The 15,888-nt window shown below is 39.5% G+C and overlaps 2 protein-coding genes across 3 annotated transcripts; one reads left to right on the top strand and one right to left on the bottom strand.

The window, feature by feature from the left end:
- Nucleotides 1-670: 670 nt before the first annotated feature.
- On the top strand, nucleotides 671-3,416 carry LOC128737148 (neurotactin). Its single transcript, XM_053831713.1, has 2 exons — nucleotides 671-1,697; nucleotides 1,855-3,416. Exons 1-2 carry the CDS (start codon nucleotides 671-673, stop codon nucleotides 3,414-3,416), a joined length of 2,589 nt encoding a protein of 862 aa, XP_053687688.1.
- A 5,583-nt stretch (nucleotides 3,417-8,999) lies between these two features.
- Nucleotides 9,000-15,629, bottom strand: LOC128734970 (E3 ubiquitin-protein ligase RFWD3). 2 transcript variants are annotated; one of them, XM_053829391.1, is made up of 3 exons: nucleotides 15,562-15,629; nucleotides 14,757-15,487; nucleotides 9,000-11,019 (listed from the first exon to the last, which is right to left on the bottom strand). In XM_053829391.1, exons 2-3 carry the CDS (start codon nucleotides 15,298-15,300, stop codon nucleotides 9,488-9,490), a joined length of 2,076 nt encoding a protein of 691 aa, XP_053685366.1. In that variant the 5' UTR covers nucleotides 15,301-15,487; nucleotides 15,562-15,629; the 3' UTR covers nucleotides 9,000-9,487. The 2 variants fall into 2 exon arrangements, with proteins under 2 accessions (XP_053685366.1, XP_053685365.1); XM_053829390.1 differs by having other exon boundaries at nucleotides 14,757-15,606.
- Nucleotides 15,630-15,888: the final 259 nt, after the last annotated feature.

The raw sequence follows: 15,888 nt of genomic DNA, 5'->3' as shown, positions 1-15,888 counted from the left end.
TAGGGCCAGCATCGTACCCCGAAGCTAACTGGGCGGGCACAGTTTCTACAATAGCCTTGTTTTTAATTCATTGGACAGCCGGATACAGATTTTACATGCAGAGTCGTAACGGGGCATTGTGGTGCCCTTGGATGGTGCTGCTTACATGCCAAGAGGTTCACTATCTTTGGTGTTTGAAGTTTGGTGACAAGAAAATTGCACGTTTATTACGTTTGAAAAGTCATTTCATCAATCTTTTGAGTTCACTAACCAATGTTTTGAGAGGAATTTTTTGATATGCAGAGTATAAACTAAGTCCGAGCACGTGGACCTTAAAACTCTAATATTAACGTATATAGTCAATCCAACAGGTGCCCGGATATCTGGATTTAAATCTCTAAAACCTTCGTGACCGATTGATAATATACTTTTGCGACAATACTAGATTCTCTTGTCAACTAATGTAATGCGTCGCATAATATTTGACAAAATTAGTTTCATTGGGCAGTCTATAATTAATTTCATTCTTTGTTACTAGTTAGAGTAACTCAACCAAATGCATGATGAAAGAATCAAATACCTGACATTGTAGCTGAAATATGATAAACAAATCGTAGACATGAACTAACGATTGCTTTTTCTATTGTTTTAGATTTTGCGCAAAAATAACAGTTAGAGCATCACTCTAATCATGGGCGAAACAGACGAGAAAGATACAGCGCCACCTACGGCAACGGAGAAGCAAACTAACGATACAGCTGCCCCAGTAACCGACATCCAGGAACCGGAACCCGATCCAAAGGAAACGGAAAAACTGCTCGGCAACAGCGAGGAAAAAACCGACAACAAAGAAACGGAAAAACCGGCTGAAGAGAAAAAGAAGAGCAGTGAAAATGTCAACAGTGCCGGCGAAGAAATTATCAACATTCCCGAGGAAACCGGCAATGAAACTGCTAAGCCAGAGGACGATAAAGCGAAATCCGATAAACCGAACAAGGTGCAAGCTGAAGAACGAGAAGTTAAGCCGAAAAAAGTTCCCGCTGGTGCCTTCAAATTGCCAGGATTTTTCAATAAGAACAAAGGAAAGGAAACTGATGGAGCGGACAATGAACTGCTCGAGAAGCAAGATGCCGAAAAAGAAGTAAAACCAACGGAAGCGGAAGAGAAGCCAAAACGCGCCGGCTTTTTTGCCAATTTGCGTCTGAGGAATCCATTTGCCAAGAAGCCAGCAGAACCTGCAGAAAACGACGAAGCGAAAACCAAGCCAGAAGAAGAGGAAAATGATGAAGTCACGGCAGAAGCTACCGATAAAAAATCAGATGAGGAGGAAGCTGCAGTTGAGAAAAAGGAAGAAGAAGCAGCTGCACAAGCCCCCAAAAAGGGTCTCCTAGATGCGCTAAAAGTTCCTCTGGCCAGCATAATTCCGAAACGATTCAAATCAGGAACCGGTGAAGCTGAGGATGACCTGGAACTGGGCAAAAGACCAAAGAATCAAGCCGGTCTAGCATCGATGGAAACTTTAGATGATTCACTGAAAGATACAGAACAAAAGGATACAGTCGACAAAGCTGCTGTGGTTACCGCTGCAAACGGAACAGATTCGGAAGCGCTAGTTAAGCCTGAAGAGAAAAAGGATACCGAAAAGGAAGAAGCCGATGAACAGACGCCCTCGAAGTACCCCTGCTTGGAGCGAATTCGAAACTACAGGTGTTCCATCGGTAAGTGCATTATTGTTTCCCTATTTTTCAGTACATTCATTATCATTCCACGTAAACGTAAAGTTTTTAAGCGAAATTTGGAGTTAAATACTTGCACCTTTACTCCTTTACCTTTCACACAGTTAAGAATCTCTATCGTTTTTTCCCTTTCTTTCAGATGATATTGCCATAATCACCGGAATAGTGGTGTTTCTATTGCTACTAGGCTTGATTGTTAGTTTTACATTCATCGGTAAGGGTGAACCGATAACAGCCCCAGTCCGCGATGGAAAGTACATCGAAACGGTCACGTCGTGTGGAAAAGTAGAAGGAATTCTCGAAGATGGTGCTTTCGCATTCCGCGGGATACCGTACGCTGTACCACCAGTTGGACCTCTTCGTTGGAAGGCTGCTCAACCGATCGAAAACATCAACTACTGTTGGAACGGAACACTAAAGGCACATAACTCGACACCCGTCTGTTGGCAATTTTATGCCGATGGAAAAGTTGACGGTTCTGAAGATTGCCTAACCCTGGATGTAATCACACCGCATGTACGCTACGACAATCCGCTGCCAGTAGTGGTACTTGTTGGTGCTGAATCATTCACCGGAGACTCGCCTGGCAAACTGCGTCCTTCTACCCGATATGCTCGCGCTCGTGATGTTATATTTGTACGCCCGAACTTCCGACTTAATGTTTTTGGATTTCTCGCACTAGAACAATTGACCAAAACTGCTCACCCACCTACCTCAGGAAACTACGGCCTTTCAGATATAATCGCAGCATTAAAATGGGTTCAGTTAAATATCGCTCATTTTGGTGGTGATCCAAAATCGGTAACACTGTTCGGACATCGCGCTGGCGGAACAATCGTTGCAGCACTCGCCTCATCCAATAAAACTACTAAGCTCTTCGCACGATCGTGGATCTCTTCCGCTGCTGCAATCTTCCCTGGAAAACCCCTCTCTGACTCGGAGAAAGCTAATGCCGCCTATCTTGGGCGTATCAAATGTACAAATGCTACTTGTCTTCGAGAGAAGGAAGATGAGGATGTTCTTGATGCCGTTCCAGATACATGGAGAAGAGTGTTCCCAGATCTTCCTTCAAAGGACGAAAACACTACCGCAAACCACGAGTGGCTTTCTCTTGATGGACGAATACTTCAACAACATCCGGCCGATGTTTGGAGTTCGGAGACTGGCAAACTTAGATACGTGATCGGCACAACCTCTCACGAGAGCCATACAGATAAGTTACGTCTTAAATATACCGAATGGACACCAGAATTGGTTACCAAACACGTTAATGAAAGCAAAATAGGCGAGCTTAATCTTACCAAAGAAGCTCTTGAACGATACAATGCTACTTATCAAGGACTAGTAGCGATGATTTCCGACATTCGAACGGTGTGTCCTTTATTGACGATTGCCCAGAAATTGTTAACTTCTCAATTCTATGTTGTAACACAAACTGGAGGTGAACTAAATATCGCAGATGTTGACTCTGATGTACAGGCTATCCTGGGTCGCTACGAACCGAAAACGCCGGAACAGAGACGCTACGTCTCCGCTATTCAGCAACTATTCTATCACTACGTCTCGCATGGAGAAATCAAATCCGAGCTCCGACGAAAATTGCTCGATATTGGCCAAGATGCATTACCAACCTACAACACTGAAAACTGCGATTTCTGGATCAAGAATGACGTTGTCCCGCGATACGCCCGGCTAGATTAAAACTGAATGTGTTATACTGTGTAATCTTTAGGCAGAAACAAGTTAAGAAAGAACCAGTTATTTGTATTAGCTCGCTTTTTGAATAGTGACCAAACAAATTATCGCATGGAAAATTCAGCAAATCAGGCCAAATTGGACCGTTTTCTGCTTCCTTCACAAATGGTAGCTTTTGATACAAAATTTTTTTTTACATTCGCCTAATTTTTAAGGCGAACCTCTTTATCGTCGATTTTCCAGTATTATCTAAAGTTCGTTTCAGAACATTTTTGACCAAAAATATTGTGTAGATTTCATCCATCATCCTTTCGTGAATGAACTTAGAACAAGTTTATCCATTTTTGAACAAAAAAAAAATGACATTTACATTATTCCTTTGAAAGAAGGAAAGTAGCAGTTTATTACATTCAGCTAAAATATAAACTACCCACGCGTGTTTTAACGATAGTTAGCTCCCTTATTTGAAGTACATTCAATGCTAATCTAATGAAATGGCTGTAAAAAGTTATAGCTTTTATTAAAAAAAAACAAACAAACTATGAAAACGTTTCAAAATCGTAATATATTAAACTAATCTCATTAATTTATAGCAAAAATGACGATTATCTATGCAGTATAGATGATCTTTTAGGATTGAAAGAACAACTAGTATGAGAAAAAAGGGAAAAAAGAGAATAAAGTAAAACAATGGACAAAATAGAATGTATGAAAACGACAACACTAAAATAAGGAATCTAGTGTGTAATGCATATTGTTGTAATTTATACCTCTATGTAATATGTAATTATTATGTACTATTTTTGCTTTTTTAGTTCCATGACAATTTAGTGATCGTTTAAATAAGGCAACTTTAATTTGTCCCTCCTGATGACTAGTGGATCCTTTAAGACAATAGTGTTAAACGAGTGCGAGTTTAAATGATTCATCACAAGAGTAAGTTTTACACAAACATGTGAGTAATATGTTTTAGCAATCTAATCAATTGAATCTATGCAAAAAATAAGTTTTTATTTAAAGTACAACTGATCGCAGCTTTTTTAAGCTCAAATGCTTTTCATTTTGTAAAAAATACTCAGCTCAACAATACCCAATACATATATACCGAAACAGAAATAAACTCTTTCCAGCATAATCTGTACGGCAGTATACATATACATGACAAGCGTCAGATTCGCATTTAGCTATATACAGTAATACAATCGCAATGTGTAAAGAGCTCGAGAAAAAAGGCGAGAAATATACATTTGTCTTTTGGGATTGTAAAAAAAGTGTTGTCATTGCTATCCGAAAACAAACCCGGTAAAAATCCGTTAAAATAAAATAACATTTAGCATCTGACTAACTATGCTAATTTTAATTCAACAGGTGTACTTTTAGACGCCCCAAAATGGCACTACGTCGTGACACCCCGGGTTTACCCCTCAAACGATAGCCTGCACTCTTAAATTAAGGCCAAACAAAGACAAAAAATTAGACAAACTGAAACTCCGATGATTTGGTAGCCTCGTATAAGCCTTTAAAAATCCAGCAACGTTGCCAAAGATGCAAACAAAATGCTTGACTGCGTGATTATCAGAATATTAATAACTTATAGTATGTTTCGCTTTTATTTAATGTTAAGCGTTAATCGATTGTTAACATCTAAATTTAGGATAGACCAACATTGTGGTTTGTCTTGACCTTTACAATAGACCCCCTCCGTCGCTTAAAAAGTTATTCGAATCTCCCAGCTTGGGTAGAAAGAAACAGTACACAACTTCTTAAGCGTTACTTCAATTACCTTTCTACCCTTACCTAATTTTCCGTTCTTGCCCTATTCTGTTTGGACACCATCAACATCTTTGTTTTATTACTTTCTTCTACCATCCCCTCCGTCGATTGTAAAAACTACCGTTATAAAAAAAATATATTTAGGATGTTTTCTTCAAAAATAAGGTATTGTTTCTCGTTCTGCTCAATTTTAATAACAATGAGTTTAGCAAACATAATATTTAATGGATTTCAAATGCTGGAAAGCATGGCCGAAAACCGACCTGCGTGGACTTATTTAAGGTGAAATTAGTCGTAATCGATGACAGAAAGCCATCAAAAAGCAGTTTTTTAACAGGCCCGTCATGCGTCATACTTTCGTAGCAATGGATTCTATTCTCAGTCACCTCACTGGTCGACTACTGGACTGCTCGATTGCTAACTAGTCGACTGGACTGCCCGACTGAACTGGTGGACTAAACAACTCGATTTGATTGCTCGACTGTACTGCTAAATTGAGCTGCTCGACTGGACTGTTCGACTCAAGTGCTCGATTAGAAAGATCGCCTTCACTGCTCGACTGGACTACTCGACTCGACTGCTCGACTGGACTGTTCGATTCAACTACTCAACTCAACTGCTCGACTGGACACCTTGACTGGACAGCTCGGTTCAATTGCTCGACTGAACTAGTCGTTTGAACTGTTTGACTGAACTGTTCGATTCTACTGCTCGATTCAACTGCTTGACTGGACTGCTCGATTTAACTTCTCGATTAAACTACTTGACTGGACTACCAGACTCAACTGCTAGATTCAACTGTTCGACTTAGCTACTCGACCCGACTGCTCGACTTATTCGATCCAGCAGCTCGACTGGATTGTTCGGATTAACTGCTTGACTGGACTGCTCGACTACATTGTTTGACTGGACAGCTTGATCCAACTGCTCGATTTCACTGTTCGACTTAACTACTCAACTCAATTGCTCGACCTAACTACTCGACTCGACTGCTCGACTAGACTACTTCACTAAACTGTTCGATTTGATTGCTCGACTGGACTGCTCGATTCAACTGATCGACTCGACTGCTCGACTGAACTGCTTGACTGATCTACTCGATCTGACTCAACTGCTCGATTTGGCCATTGAAATCGGCCGCCCGACTTACTACTCGGCCCTACTGCTCGACTTGACAGCTCTGACAAGACTGCTTGACTGAGCAGCTTGATTCAACTGCTCGACTAGACTACTCGACCCGACTGCTCGACACGAATGCTGCACTGGACTGCTTGACTGAATAGCTTGATTCAACTGCTCGATTTCACTGCTCAACTCAACTGCTCGACTTTACCACTCGATCCAACTGTTCGACTCAACTGTTCGACTGCTTGATTAAACTTTTCGATTCGACGGCTCGACTCAACTCCTCGATTCGACTATTCAAATCGGCTGCTCGACTCTACTGCTTAACTTGACTCGACTCGATGCAACTGCTCGACTTGACTGCTCGATTGAACTGCTCGACTTGATTGCTTGACTGAACAGCTTGATTCAACTGCTCGAGTGGGCTACTCGAATTGACTGCTTACCCAAGAAACATTTATACACTGCATAAACATTTTAGCAGCCGTATTTGAATATGCATCGAATAAAATTTATGTAAACAACTGAACAATACTTATTCAGCCGAAATTGGAGAACTAATACAACCTATTTTGTTCGAGGCGGAAAAACACTTGTTAAGCCGTTATATCGCCTCTGTGCGCCTTGTTTCCAGCTTTGCGCAAATTGGCTATTAAAAAACGCGCAAAAGCCTTTATTAAGCTACATTACAGTTTCAAAGCAGCTATTAGCAAGCCCGAAGCTTGACTTAGATGTTTAAGAGCTGAAAAAAGGTTTTTATTTCTAATACTAAACCATAGTTCAGCCACAGGTTGAATAAATTCAGCTGAAAAACGTTTGATCAGCCTGGAATTGTTACTTGGGTAGCTGCTTTCAAAGCTGCAATGGAGCTTAATAGAGGCTTTTGCGTGTTTTTAAATAACCAATTTGCGCAATACTGTCAATTCTATTTTTAGAACGAGAAATAGTTTTGCAATGCTTTTTCAGTCGCTTATCTCCTTTATGCAGCCAAAAAATGATCTATTTTTAAATTTCAAAAATGGAACGCGTCATGTTTATTTTGCTTTGGCGTCATAACAGCATTTTAATTCAGCTTCGTTGTTTGTTGGGTAACTCGACTGTTCGACTCGACTGCTTGACCCAACTGTTTGATTTGACTGCTCGACTCGCTCAACTCGATTGCTTGTCGCGAAATCATATGGTGTTAAATGAGATCGGACCAAGTCGCAAAATTTTAAAAAATGAGTTAATGACAGCAAACGATCAAGAATTTTCTAAGCAACATTTTATTCTAATCGGACTGCATAAATGTTGCAAACAGCTAGAGTGATAAGATGATTTCGAACGCAGCAAACTTTGAATGTGTTTTTCTCGAAGTCAGAATTTTGTCACTCGGTTCTGTCTGACTTAGCACTGACCATATGAATCGGTTCGCGGCAGACAATGGACAGTTCAGAGCCGCTCGCACAAAAGAGCCATTTTGCCCACCACAGTGTAGATGTTTTTATTCAGTTAATGCCACTGTACACCCAATTCTATGACTGTTTCTTGTAGCATTTTTTCTCAGCTTTCCAATGGTGTCCTCAAAACGATTCGGTTAGGGGGCTCTTGGCGAAAACGGCGATTTATTGATAAAATCCAATATGGCTACCAAATCCAAGATGGCCGCCAAAAACTTTTTACTCCATTTGAAAGCCCTGTTCTTCTTTACAAAATCGGGCAATTTGTTAGCTATTACACTGTAAATATATGAAATATCACACGATATAGATCTGAAGGTATGCTGAAAATTCAACTTTTTTTGAAACTGTTAGGTCCCTTGGCAAATGAGGGGTCCACTATTTCGAAGTATTAAAAATGTAATTCAAATTTTTTAACCATTTTCAACCAATCAAGTGTAAAAGTTCCATTATTTGAAGACCTCGTGTCAGTAGTGGCCCCGTTTCAACGAGAATTACTTTAATGAATCTTTCAATGATAGATTTGGCACTATCCAAGTAAATATCATCTAAAGATAATAGGAAAGCTTAATGATAATAGATGGCGTTTCTGTGATAGTGATTGTCGATAGTGTGAAAGTGCTCATCAGTCATCATATAATGTGCGAATGCATGGCTTTATTCAACAAAAGGCGCAAACTTATTGATAAAGGACTTTTGGAGCCTTTCGAAAATATGTTCTCTTCATAAAATAGCACAATTTATTCGCAACATTCTACCATGTGGGGATAATGGCTTTAATCAAGATAACAATTTCTAAATTATAGGGTGTAGTTGTTTATAAACGCCCACAGCAAAAGAGGATAGGGTGATTTATGTATTTTGGACAAGCGTTACACCTCCTCTATTTTGGACATTTTCCATGTGATTTTGCCGTAAAGGTCCAAAATAGAGTACGCGTGACGCCTGTCCAAAATATATAAATCACCCTACAATGCAATAGATCAAAGAACTGGTTGCAGTGGTCCAATGTCACCAATATCGGAAGCCATGGACCACCTGTGCTACCATAGGACGGAGAGGGTTAACCGTTATAATCGATTTTTTTTTGTCTTTCGTTTAAAATTAGTGGAGTCAAATCAAATGATGTGATAATTTCAAAACGAAACATTCGCATACAACATAAAGCATAAAAGTTTAATTCAAGGAAACTACCATAAACAAAATTGCTTAAATGTAGATCAGGGAAATTTCTTATTTCTTTGCAGGGATGCTTATTATTACATTTTCGACTATTATGGTAAGGAACCCTACTCCTTTATCGCCTGAAATAGAGCTTTGTAACTATGAAACTGTAATGTTAATTACAGATGCTAGATTGTCAGATGCCTACAACGCAAAAAGATTCTAACGATAAGTGATTGTAACATTAATAGAAAAAATGAGCAAACAACTACGACATGATGTCGTATTGAAATTCAGAGTGTTACATTGTTCTGTTTTTTTCCTCAACCGGCAGTCATCTGTAATCAGTATACTTAAAATCATGTCCGTATGGCTTTATTTGTACGAAGGCTGTAGTTAAAAAAATACGTACTCACTCAACTAACCTAGTAACATGTCTTTTCGTTATGATACCTTTGGAAATTACATATTTGGACAAACGAAACGGAAAAGGTTTTAGAATCTACTTGCTAGCTCAAAATTTTGCATCGCGCACAAAAACGCAAAAGGAAAACATTCGAACACTTGTACTATGTGCTACTCGGAGTAAGCCCTGTAGATACGACACTTGCTATCGCTGAGTGCCGCTAGGAAGGTCTGGTTGCACGCATAGATTGGACACAGATCCCAAAGCACATCGGAAACGGGCAAAGTCTGAAGGCGATTTCCTTTGCCAGAGACTGTACTCCATGTAGCTAGTTGGCGGTCGTCCTGCAGATAGGCAGCTACAAGTGTGTTGTTTTCCTCCAAGCTCACCTGAGCACTGCGGATCATGTTCGGCTCTACAACCGATCCTGTAATAACTTGAACAATATGCAAAGCGCAAATGGATTCCAGTTTCACAAGGCTAGCGATAATGTAGCGAGCCCTCTGATGACGACTGCTAGGGCGTGTTGTTATCATTATGTAACCAGTCTTTTCACAGTAATTCATGGCGGTGAACGGACCGTCTACGTTCAAACGGACAGATTCAACCCGCTGAGCAGCTGTATATTCAAAGAACCAACAAGACGTCAATTTACATACAAGAAATCCTCCAAACGGAATTGAACTTGTTGGTGAAACAGGACAGATATTGATGATTGGGGAGCAGTCGCCTTCGGTGCGAAACTCTTCTACATATTGGTTATTGTTACGAATATCGTATACGTACACCATTCCTGATTGTGTGCCTAGGTACAGGAACTTACTCCGTTCACGATCGAAGGCACATGACCACACGTTCGCATCAGAAGGAGTGAAGGTAATTACAGATCGATTATTGAATGAAAACAGCTTCACCCACCGTTCGCTGGTAGCTGCTGTAAACAATTCGTCTTCAACGTCTATACTAATATCGCGGATCATTCTGCTAGAGACGTGCAATACCGACGAATACTGAAATGCTGGTATGTCGATAAATTTTATCGAGTATCCCGGGAAAAGGTTTTGAGTAGATTTTTGAGAAACTAATAGGTGCTGTCGTTTAGTACCGTAAACCATTACGCGACAACCAGGATCTCGACATAAATCTATGGTTTTATCCAACGCCATCTTATAGTTTCGAAACGACTTATTGATATTCGCAATTTCCCCCATCAAAGAAGCATCATTAGCGCGGTAGTCTCCGAAGCCTCGTTGTTCATAAAGCTTCAATTTAGCCCTTAGCTCACTAGCCACGGTTCGTTGAACCTCTAACTCCATCCGCGCTACCTGCAGTTCACCAGCCAACTTACTCACCTTGAGCTTTTCTTCGTCAACCTGCTGTTTCAACCGAAGTTCCTCTGAATTGTCGACTGCTTTTACTGCTTTTGCGTAGAGATGTCTAATATCGCGCAGATGGGCTTTAGTTTTACAAGTTGCGCAGCTACGACTTTGCATTGGGTTGTCGTGCAACCAACGCTTTATACACATATACCCGAACAGGTGTCCACACTTCAGCGACACCAGTCGATGCTCCCCGGTCAGGGTCCAACTGTCCAGGCAAATCGAGCAAATGGTTCCGTCGTCATCGTCATCATACTGCGCAGCAGGTACACTGGCTGGAGGTGGTGTTGCCTTCGAGGGAGTGTTAGTACGTCGTCGTTTTCCTGTGCAATAACAAAAGCAGAAACGATTAGAATGACACGATCGTAACTATAGTTAGGCGTTTCTACACCAGCTGACTTTTGAAGGATACGTGTTGGCCAAAAAGTAATTCTATATTCTATCGCAGATCGCAGTATTGATAAAAATGTCAAGACAATGCTTTTTGAAAGCACATCCCTTTTTTAATGCAATTTTTTAATGCTCTAACATCCCTTTTTTAATGCAATTTCTATGCCTAAATTACCTAAAATTTGAATAATGCAGCAATTGTGAAGTACATATATCTCATCCTGATACATATAAACATCGTGGGATATTAGGTTATCACTGCCTATTAGTTCGCAAATGTTTGGACACGTGTAACTCGTGTCTCCACTATGTATACTTTCACCCACCCCTTTTTCCAGTAATATCTCAAATTTATTGTTGTGCCGCTGTAAGAACTGTGATCGCATGGCGCATTTTCTGTACTAAAACCGTTGTTTTTATCCAATATGTGTTTTCTATTGACAAGCAAAACTTAACAACAATATCACACATTTAAGGCCAGGGGCTTGACATTTTGCAAATGTTTATCACGCAAATTTGTAATTTGTTAGAAGAAGACAAGTTTAAATATCCTAATTGCCCGCGCTCTGTTTACCAGTTTTATCCATTTCTTAGAATTTGTAGTTCCACTAAAAGTTTCATCAGGCCACAATCACACTTCTTCTGGTGATTGGCGACGATATCGGATTTTGAAAATTTTTGCGTGACTTGAGCACTAGTCAACTTTAAGTAACTGGTAAATGTTAGCTGGCTTGAGGATCTTGCTCAAAACATAACATATTTGTGACAACTTACGGTTGAACGGAAAAATACAATACAAAAACAATAACAATAAATAATCTGGGTACCTATTTACCACTGGTTTACATTCGTCAATTTGCTTGCGAATAGTTGATATATAGCACCGATTATTGTGACAGGTTGATGATTGCCCTTCAACTAACATACTACTAACGAGTTAAAATCACGACATTAAATTTTGACAGTTAAAATATCATCAATTAGTTAACGTTCTCTGCACATTAACAGTTCTTTTTGACTCACTGTTTATCAGTTTCATTGACATCACTACTTGCAAGCGTCAAATATTTTGTCGCGATCGCGATCTGTACAGATTATGACAAACCTCATGTCAGATCATGTTCATTGCATGATTGCGTTGAGAAATATAACAGATACTCACAGATTTGCTCAAAATCGCTTATTTTCAAATCCTGCCCAAACCCTATTTTCAGATCAGACAGTCGCTAATTCTTCCTCACTTTGAAATTTGCTGTATCACCTATCACGTCACATACACGTCAACGCTTTTTCATGCAATACATCAGTTTTGAATAAATTCTTGCAGTATTTGGATACAATCGGGTGAAAGATAGGGTTGGTCGCTCACTTTTTTTAAAACTGTTAACTTTAAGGACATCAAATTGGACTAAATTTATCGCGGTCCTAAGAAATCTTGTTGAAATGTGGAGACTTATCACCTTTTCTGGCGCACTTCGCTAACACAGACATCAAATTGGTCTAAGTTTATAGCGGTCTGCGGTTTTAAGAAATTTTGTTAGGATGAGAAGACTTTTTCTGACGTACTTCCCAAGCACAGATATCAAATTGGTATAAGTCTGAACGTCGTAAAACATCTTCGACCTGTTGGGACGAGGGTGATTTGTCAATTTTTGACGTAGGACTACGTCTTACGGCAAGTTTTGAGATAGAGTGACATTCCAAAAAATCGAAAAATGCGAGCGTCACGAAAAATGAAAGGTTTTGAGCGCTAATAGCTCAGCGGTTTTCCGATCGATTTTCAATATTCTTACACCAATCGATCGGAAAATCTTCTAAGAATTGACCCAAATGAGGAAAAGTATGGATTCTTGATGCTGAACTATTGAAAAATTGAAAATAATGAACCTATGTTTTACCAGAATTCTCGCTTCGTGATTGGTTGGAAGATTCTTTGCAATGATCTAAACCTATACCAATTTGATATCTGTGCTTGGGAAGCGAACCAAAACAAGTGACAAAGTTTCCTCATTTCAACAAGATTTCTTAACTCTGCGGGTAAACCTAGACCATTTTGATGTCCTTGCTTGGGAAGTACGCCAGAAAGAGTGACAAAGCCCCCTCGTGCTAACAGATTTCTTACGAACGCGATTAAACCTAGTCCAATTTGATGTCTGTGTTAGGGAAGTGTGCCAGAAAAAAATGACAAGTTCGTTGTCCCAATAGATCGCAAATTCTTTACTGCGAGACGATTAAACCTCGGCGAATTTGATATCTGTGTTGGAAAAATGTGCCACAGCTGTAGTGTTCGGTTATAATACGACTCTGTATGAATACGCATACTTGCCGTTTCATTAGAAGTGTAGTGAAAAGATGGCTGTTGATAAAATAGGATTGAATTGGTAAAATCCCTTCAACGATGGGTAATAAAAACAATCTTTAATTTCAGTAAGGTAGCAGGAAAGCAATAGTTTGTGTTCTGGATTTTGTTAAATTGTTTTCAAATGCATAATCTTTTGAGAATTGAACGTATGCAGTGTTACTACTTTGATAAATGTTACATATAACGCATGTAGCATGTATATATATATATTGCATATAGCATGTATACATGAAGAATCGAATGATTACAAACATGAATACATGCTACTATCACTACAAAGAGACTTACGTAGTCCTGCGTCACCTATATATGCGGTCGTGTCTTGTACACAACCCCTCTGATTTTTTTCTAAAAATAAAGTGATCGAAATCTGTCTGTGAAGCAAGGCGATTACGAAGATAATGTATGGGGATATTTAATCTTGAAACTTTCCGTTAATTTTCATTTATTCGTGATTGAAAAGGAAAAAAACATGATAAATTACATAATTGCTACATCTGTTATGAATCGATCGGTATTTAAACCATGAAAATCCATCTACAGTTGGCAAACCTATTAGCGTTAAAAATCTTCCATATTTTTGTGACGGTAACTAGAACCTAAATTAAGGAATGACACCCAGGGGTAAGACGTAGTCAAACGTCAAAAGAAAGTTAAATTTTGAAAGCAGATTGTTTCACCTAGGCATTGCTCTGCCTTGGTTTCAAGAGAAAACACGTTAAGACTCTAGCACTAGAGGCACTTATTCAAATATTTAAGTAAGTGATGATAAAAGCAAAGATAACGGCACGATTTTACCTTTTGCTTTGCCTCAGTTATGTAATCGTTGCCATATGTTTGACAGCAATTTTACTGAAATCTAACCTCTGATAAGCAAATGTTCACGAAACGCAGGACTATCTGTTGCTTAGGCAAACATATTACAACGATTGGTCTATTTGCCTTTTTGGTATTAAGCATGTATTTGGGGTTAAAGACGTGAAAACATGAGTTAATGGGACTATATTTACTCGATCATACCAATCTTGTTAAAATTTCATCGAAATATATAAAGCTAAATTGGTTGACCGAACATCATATGCCTTAATTTAATTTAAATTCGAACTTACGGACCACCCGCCTATTAAACGGATTCTGTAGCCTTTGAACTAAGCAATCCAATTTTTTTCGATTTTGATTGTACGAATTATGATACTGTTGCTTTCATTGATATTTATAGACCAATTGGACCATCAGACCTACCATTTTGTTGAGCTTCCGAATGCAATAGCTACTAACTGCAAATTTTGAAAAAAAAGTCATACTCACTGTTCCTCGGGGAGTCACCAACAATACGTCCTGCGGATGGTCCAGCTAAGCCATCCTGTCTGAGCTCTGCTCGCAGCGTATCCTCGATCAGAACTATCGGTCCTTCCATTGTGGCAGCCATCATTGCCGTTGGTGTGCTTACACGGTCACCTTCGTCCCTACCGTCACCTCCATCACTTCCGCCGCCATGATCTTCATCGACAACTTCAACAGTGGCCTGCGCTTCCGGAACTGGATCTACCAGTAAATTGTTATTCAGTATAATGACTGGAGAAAGAAACCCTGGTTGCTGAATCCGTCGCAGATCAATTTCCATATTAATTGTTGGCTGTTCAAATACTAAGGCAGCATCATCTTGATCTAAATCTACAGGTGGTTCGGAACCCGAATACGCTGGCTCATACACCGCACGTTGATCGCCTTCTTCAGTGTTTGAATCTAAATCTGGTGATTCCCGGATCGCAGCCAATACACGCCGCACATCTTCTTCGAATATATTCGATGATCCAGAGGTATTCTGGTCGGATTCTATTTCAACATCCATAGCTTTTACCAAACAGCAATTATCAACAAACAAACGCAAAGTTTATCCCGTACCAGATAATTACTTTCTCCATCCGTATAAAATCTCATTCAACTAATTATAACACTGTACCACATAAAGCTTTTGATGCGTTTCTTTATGTTTTGGAGTCACAACGCCAATCAGCTGCTAAGGCAGTATAAACACACTGTCAATCAAAAATTATACAGAAAACACTGCAGTTATTGCGAACACAAAGCAATACCTAAATGGAAAACTCACTCTCCTTGACTATAAAATTGTCAGGATTTACGTTTTAGAATCCTTGCTAAAAATACAACGCACATAAAACTCTACTGACTCCAACTCCGAGAAGCACTTCCAATTTAATTGATTTGGCTTTACGAACAGCTGAATGCTATGCTGTGTGTGATACGTAAACAAAGTTTGACTGCACGGTTTTTGCTGTTGAAAGATTACAGCAAAAGCAAAGTTTAGCCAAGCCTCTGCCAAGCGACCATATAAATTAGAGTGACTTATACAATATAGTCACTCTAATATAAATATTGCGGAGATTATTAAATAATGGAATGATGGAAAGGGCGAATG

Source organism: Sabethes cyaneus, chromosome 2 (assembly GCF_943734655.1).
Source record: "Sabethes cyaneus chromosome 2, idSabCyanKW18_F2, whole genome shotgun sequence".
In the NCBI taxonomy this organism is placed as follows: domain Eukaryota; kingdom Metazoa; phylum Arthropoda; class Insecta; order Diptera; family Culicidae; genus Sabethes; species Sabethes cyaneus.
The sequence above is the reverse complement of the archived record's forward strand: the minus strand, read 5'-3'. Positions and strand labels throughout refer to the sequence as shown.